The following is a 6940-nucleotide window of genomic DNA, read 5'->3' as shown; positions in this document are numbered from 1 at the left end:
TGTTCTCCTTTGTTTCTCAACCGATTTCTTTGAATTTTATATCAATTTGAAGCCCTCAACATGTAGAATCACGATGGACTAGTTTCAAGGTCTAAAATTCACTAGATTTTACCTGGGGAAGCACGATAGTTCGGAAATTTTGAGAACCTCCGTTCTCGGTCCTCCGACGTCCAAATATCACCAACGAAGTACCCCGAAGCTCGTGAGGATGTCCTTAAGCTCACTATGAGCTTAAAATTCCCTGAAATGCAAGATTTCACGTGTGCATGAACAGTGCACATTTTTGGGGTTAGGGTTTCACGACGATTCCGAGGGTTTCACTTCCTAAAACTAGTACCAATCAACTCAGAACATCAAGAGGGTGAAGAATCATACCTTATTTGCTTTGATCCACGAAGTTTTGGAGGGTTTTGGTGTTGTCCGTACGATCGAGGGTGAGAGAGAGTGAGAAAGTCGTGAGGGAGGAGAGAGAGAGACACGGGGAAAAGGGGGAAGGAAAGGTGAGTCCATGAGTGAGGGTGTGGTCCAACCAAAACAATCCCACTTCAATCCCTAACCACACAAATTTACAACTCAATTTTCTCCAAAAGTTTAGGGATGATAATTAGTCCATAAAATATATACATATGTCAAACACGTACCTTAATACCCGTCAAGGGTATTTTCGTCATTTCACGCTCCCGATAAATATTTTTCGGGACGGGCTGTGACATAAGGCACGGCAAAGACAAACACAAACACAAATGCAAAACACTTTGACAGAAAACACAAAGACACACGACACAAACAAGGGAGAATAGCAAGTTTGCTAATCCTTGGCAACGGAGCCAAAATTTGATGTGAAATATTCTAACACTCAAATTAAAACCCTATGATTATAGTATATGAAAGTAGGGATCGTTTTAGGCTGGGGATTAGAAGGGCTACTAATCTACACTAATTAAACTCTAAAACACTAAACTAGACTCAAACAGCACAATACTAGCAAATAGACTCAAAACAGACTCTAGGGAGTTATTTGGACGAACATAAGACTTAACTTGACTAAAATACTAAAAGAAAACAGACTTTGACCCAAATAACAAGACTCAATGAAAGGGGGATTGTTTTTGATGAATTTAAAACTTAAAACATAAACTTTGCATAAAACACTTTATAAAAACGAATTTGGTGAATTGAAAAGGGTGAAAGGCTAGTTAAAAGGTCCTTCTCCACACATGACATTAGTATATGAACCAATTTCCAGTTATTATTCCTTTAGACTATGAATGACAACACCTCAAGTTAACCGTGATAGCACAAATTAACCATCAAATTTTCCTTAACTCGTTGAATTGGATGGAATACGGATCGCAACCAAATTATCCTTATCAACTTCCCTAACTATGAAAAGCATGATAGAAAGACATATCAAATGTCATTAAGTTCTTTGAAAACCATAAGTATTGACGAAGCATTCGTAATTATGAAAAGCATGATACTCCTGCCTAGAATTTACTTAACACAATCATGATTAGTGACTTCCACTACTTGTGAATATAAGTTCATAACGATTAGGTGAAGCTCCCTTATACTTTAGCATCAAATTCATGCATGCAAATTAAGTGTTGACCCTTAGTCTACATACATAAACAAGTTTTGATAACTCATATAAGCAAATCACATTCAAGACTCAAGAAACAATAACTGGACGTAATCAGTTCATATTAAACATATAATCATGGCTTTGAATTCACCTCCAACTATAAAGAAATTAGTTCCTCATGTCTTTGAAAACATAAAACCAAATTAAAACAAACATTGAACTAAAACTAAGGATAGAAAGAACCCAGAAACGCTCCAGCACTCCAAAGGTTGAATGGCAAGTCACAGCTCCAACTTTCTCCCTTCTTTCCTTGCTGCGTCACAATGGTATCTTTCTCTGAATTTAGGCTCTTGTATATGCGGGTGGTGTGTGATTTGATGGGAAAGGGTGGTGGTGTAAATTGTGCCGTAGAAAATATGTATATAGGCCTAGGGAACTCGGCACAAATCCCTGAGATGAGAGGGATAAGTTTGACACAATTCTTGAAAGAAAAGGACTAGGGCTTGGCACAAAGTAGTGGAGGAAAAGGATTACACAATCCTAGAGAAAAAGGACTAGGAAATTCGGCCAAAGCTTCTAGAATGGAATATTTGGCAGATTTCTAGAAGAAAAGCAATAAAAGGTGTAGCACCAATCTAGGGCAGGTGATAAGGCTTCTAGAAAATGGTATTTAGGTGATTTAATGTGTAATATATCCCCCACTTTCAGCTGGAACTTAGGTATGATAAGATTAGTATAGGATAAGATAAGATAATGTTGGATAAGGTTTTGGATAAGATAAGGCAGTTTGGATAATGTCTCATTCTTTTGAGCTGATTCCTTATCTTCAATGTCTTGAATTAATTTCTTCAACTCTTTAGCACATTCCTAGCCTCTCTTGAACTTCAAATTCGTCCATTCCTTGTGCTCTATTTGTAAGCTATCCATTTCAGCCCAAAACTGCTCTAAAATGCTCCAAAATGCACTTTCTTGCCAACTTTGTCATTTGGACCTACAAACACACGAAAATAACTTAAATCACTATAATAAACAGAAACTAACTATGAAAATGCAAGAAAACAAGCTAACTAAGTCGCATAAATATGATCCTATCAAGTTGTGCAAATGACATTGCACGGCTGAAATAACATGTAGAAAAATATCTCATTTGCTTACTAAGCATGAGATCACTCTAAGTTGGGCTTGGACTTTGGTACTCTCAAGTATGCCGATATCTCCAATGTGAAAAAGCTTTCCGTGGGCCTTGTTAACCTTCCATATCTCAACCCTCAAGCAAGCCCTATTAAATCACATGTCTTGGGTCCATGAGAGCTTGGTAAGTGTTGGGTTTAAAGAATTTGTTTGGTGTGCATGATAATTGAATAAAACATTACTTAGCGTATAATATAAAGAGGATTTAGCATGAAATTGCATGTACATTATAGAACGTTTGAGCCTTCAGTCCTCTTGGGCCTTGCATGACATTTTGGGCCCCAACAAAGCTTTCAATGATTTTAATGCTTTTAACTAATTAAAAAAGGTTAACATAAACAAAAATTTGCACCTAATCAAATTATCACATAAAATTATAAAAACTTGAAATTTAGGAATTCTAATATAAAAACTTTTTTATTGGAGGCAAGGGACCCAAAAAGCTAACAATAATGGTTCAAATTTGTTTTTGATGAAAATTGATCCTAAGTTCTTAAATGAATATTCAAAGATGGTGGTGGTGGTCCTTGAGTTCCTAACAAAAATTCTTCGATGCTTTGATTAATTTTTAAAAATATAACAAGAATTTACCGTGCAAGACACGTGGTGTAGCTTGATTGGTTGATTGGGACCATCACTTACCCGATGACGTGTGGGAGAGGAGAAATTTTTAGATATGACAGGAACACAAGTAGTACACCACATGTTTTAATAGAAGTAGTGAGAAATTTTATTTTTTAAGTTATTAATTTTCTAGCACATATATCACGCCATTTATACAGTGACACGTGATGTACGTACCAATCGCATTGAAAAATCTCTCGTGGGAGAGGGAAGAGAGGGAGAGGGGTAGAGAGGGGAGGAGAGAAAAAAAATACACCTTTTCTTTTCTCTTGTTCGTGAAATCAGACGCACAGCAGCAGCAAGGAGGATTTTCCTTTTCCTCTCCTCCTTCAAATCTTATTTTCCTCTTTAAAATCACTCTGGAACTCCAAATTTTGTGCAGTTTTTGCCCACGAACTCAGACTATCTCAGCGAGACAATCTCTACCCTTGAAGGTAACTTCTTCTAGGTTTTGTTTCAGTTTTGCAGAAACCCCAATTTCGAGTTTAAACCTAATTGGTTTTGATTCATTCTTAGTGAAATTGGGATTCTGAGAGAGATCAGTGCTTCTTCTTTTTTCTGATTTTTTTAACATATATTTCTCTTTTCTGTTAATTGTTGCAGTGTTTTGTTCATGATGATGAGTATTATTTAATTGCGGTAATTAGGTTAATTGTGTGTTGGGTTTTTTTGAGAACTTGGGAATTTCGGTGTACTTGAGGCTTCGGTGATTTTATTATGTTTCTTTGATGGCACTAAGCACTACTTGAAAAATGGAGTATATGCGGACCTGCTCATTTAATCTGTTTGAAGGCCCAAATTCATCCATTACTTAACATTGTTTACTTTAACAGATTTTGCTAGGGTGACAGTCTTTCAGAGAGTGGATTAGACAGAGATGGCAAATCAAGGTGCAAAGAAGCGCAAGGAAGAGAATGCCCGCCACATGGCCAATCTCCTTCGCCTCATCATGGCCTGTAATGTAAGCTTTGGCTGACTCTCGTTCTAATTATGCATAGTTTCATCTACAAATCACATGGTAACCTTAGTGATGCTGATGTTGTGTTGGGGACTTGGCAATGTAGGTTATTTATGTGCTAGTAAGGATGCTCATCTTCCATTCTAGTTTCACCTGGAAAAATTGGGTTGCTTTGCTTCTCACTTCTCTCGCTTATTACTTTCCCTATCAACAACTGGCCCAAATGGCAAATCCTTCTATTGGCGATGATGGGGAACTTCTAGATGGTGGCTTTGATATGACTACTGGTGGAGTATGCGGGTATGTATTTGTTTTTAATGACACTTCTTATCATTTGAAACACCCTTCTTTCTTGTTCATTTGTTTGCCGATAATTTTAAAAGAAATAGGATAGTACAGGATTTGGGTGTTGGAGGGTGATCAAGTTTAGGAATACCCTTGAAACGATTTCAACTTTGTGTTATGTGCTTGTTTCCTTGGTTACTTTAACAAATATGGTACTAAATTGTGTGATTATGTTCATTTAAGTTCTCAAAATGGAAAATTCTTTATATTCAACATTAAAGCTGGTAGATTTTTTGAATTTTCAGTGTGGCCACATTTAGAGTACAGTGTGTGTTTCTCTTCTTCGGGAACTCAACATCAAATGAATAAGCAAAACCAACTAATTCAATGTTTTATCAATTGTCTCTCTTCCATTACTTCATTTACATCTAACAACCCAGACAAGTGTACTTGCTGAAGAAATGTAACATATAATTGGGGTATTAAATTACAACTTTTGTTTGTGGTAAAATCTTGACTTTTGGTTGGTCATGCGTTGCAGCTATTTGCATGATGTCATCTACATCACATGCTTTGTGCAAGTCATGTCCATAATCTCTGGAAAATTTTGGTACACATATCTGCTGGTGAGATCTAATTAACCATTTTTCTTGTTGCCACGCATTTATATATATATATATATATATATATTACCTGCTTAGAACCTTGCGTGGATGTTTTCCAATGAGGTGGAGACTCATCACCATTATCCTGTGTTTATTTACCAGGAATAAGAATGTAAGATTTGGGTATTATTCTCATTCCTGACATATCTGCATTTACTAACACACAAGGAATGAAAATGTTGGGTCTTACGTTGAAAATATGTATTTCATTCCCAATTTCAATTAGGTATTGTTCCCAACGGGGGCTTGTTTATCCCATACTAGAACAATATAAATAGCATTCCCTTCCCATACCTAAATTGGAAGTGTACCTGCCCAAAGGGTGGTTAACCCTGGTGACCTAGAATCTTCTTGGGAAAAGGGCCACGAAAAATTTAGTATTTGACTTAGAAGGAAAATTACTCTGGTTTAATTGGGGATATCTCCCATGTGTCACTGTCACTTAGTCTTTGAGTGGTTAAAATGTCTCATAAATCTGGTCCTTCTTCACTTTTATTTTTGCTTGTGTGGTCCGGTGGTAGATTTCGGATGAGTAACACGAAGGGCCAAGTTTTCCTTTGGGAACTATATTGTTGTACGACCTTCATCAGATGAGTTTAGATGGTGTGACTAGAATATTTGGACAATCTAGGAGGATTTTTTTGTTTTGGAGAATTTTTAGAATAATTTCCGTGGGTCAGATGGTAATAGGTAGCGTTACACTTTGTCTTGTTGGTTTACAGATACCAGGTTTTGGAGCATACAAATCATTCGGTTTCATTAGAGGATTTATGTCTCAAGGTTCAGAGGTACCCTCTCTTGCTTCTGTAATTGCCTGATAGTAATATAGTTTTGATGTTATGTGAATGATTTGATATCACTGGTGTAACTATTAGGGGGGTGTTGAGGATGAAAAGACTCGGAAGAAGAGGGAAAAGTTGGAGAAGAAGGCTTCAAGACCCCAGTTTGTCAAGACAAGAAATAGATAAGGTACTTTAAAATGAACCAACCTACCATTGCTTAAACTGACTAGCGCTCGTACCATCAAGTTTCCTCACAAAAGAAACAAACCTGGCTACTCTTAATATTGACACAGGCTGTTCAAACCCAGGAAAAATATGACCAAAGGCTGCGCTCATAGTTGAGGACCGCTAGTATGGGTTACAATGTCTTGCTTGAGTACTTGAACTGCCTACTATTGTTTAGGATCAGATTCGTTTTAGCAAACGTCGCTTTTGGGCAATATGCTACAACTGAGTAGCTCAAGTAATGTTCAGTTTCACTGTTGATCTTGTTGCTTTTGAATACTTTTTATTGATTTAGTCTCAAAATTGATATGAATTTTGAATTTGTACGATACACACTTGCACAACACATGATGAAAAGTGAATGCATGTCCTCGAAATAGTTCCTGCTCTATTTTGTAAGTTTAGGGTTTTGGGAAGAAGGTAAAACAGCCATGGCCAGCGGATTAAGCAACCTCAGTTGCTGCATATTTTACAGCATTCCCATATGGTTTCACGTTATTAGAGAAAAACTCCTCAACCCCATGAACAATCAATTGTCCGTTATTGTTGACATCCCACTCGGTGGCCTCTACTTGGTTGAGAGAAGCGAATCTACGGATGCTGCCAGGTAGGGAAGTAACGACGA

General features: G+C 37.1%; 1 protein-coding gene across 5 annotated transcripts; it reads left to right on the top strand.

Moving 5' to 3' along the window:
- Positions 1-3558: 3558 nt before the first annotated feature.
- On the top strand, positions 3559-6644 carry LOC114823485 (uncharacterized). Of its 5 annotated transcripts, none has more exons than XM_029098956.2 (7): positions 3559-3834; positions 4234-4361; positions 4465-4658; positions 5185-5269; positions 6031-6096; positions 6184-6277; positions 6384-6644. In XM_029098956.2, the coding sequence occupies exons 2-6, from the start codon at positions 4278-4280 to the stop codon at positions 6274-6276; spliced, it is 522 nt and encodes a 173-aa protein (XP_028954789.1). In that variant the 5' UTR covers positions 3559-3834; positions 4234-4277; the 3' UTR covers position 6277; positions 6384-6644. The 5 variants fall into 5 exon arrangements, with proteins under 5 accessions (XP_028954789.1, XP_028954792.1, XP_028954791.1 ...); XM_029098959.2 differs by having other exon boundaries at positions 3570-3834; positions 6399-6644; XM_029098958.2 differs by having other exon boundaries at positions 3574-3834; positions 6184-6644.
- Positions 6645-6940: the final 296 nt, after the last annotated feature.

The sequence above is a fragment of the Malus domestica genome, chromosome 16 (genome assembly GCF_042453785.1).
Source record: "Malus domestica chromosome 16, GDT2T_hap1".
Classification (NCBI taxonomy): domain Eukaryota; kingdom Viridiplantae; phylum Streptophyta; class Magnoliopsida; order Rosales; family Rosaceae; genus Malus; species Malus domestica.
Note: the sequence above shows the minus strand (reverse complement) of the source record. Positions and strands in the feature narration are given on the sequence as shown.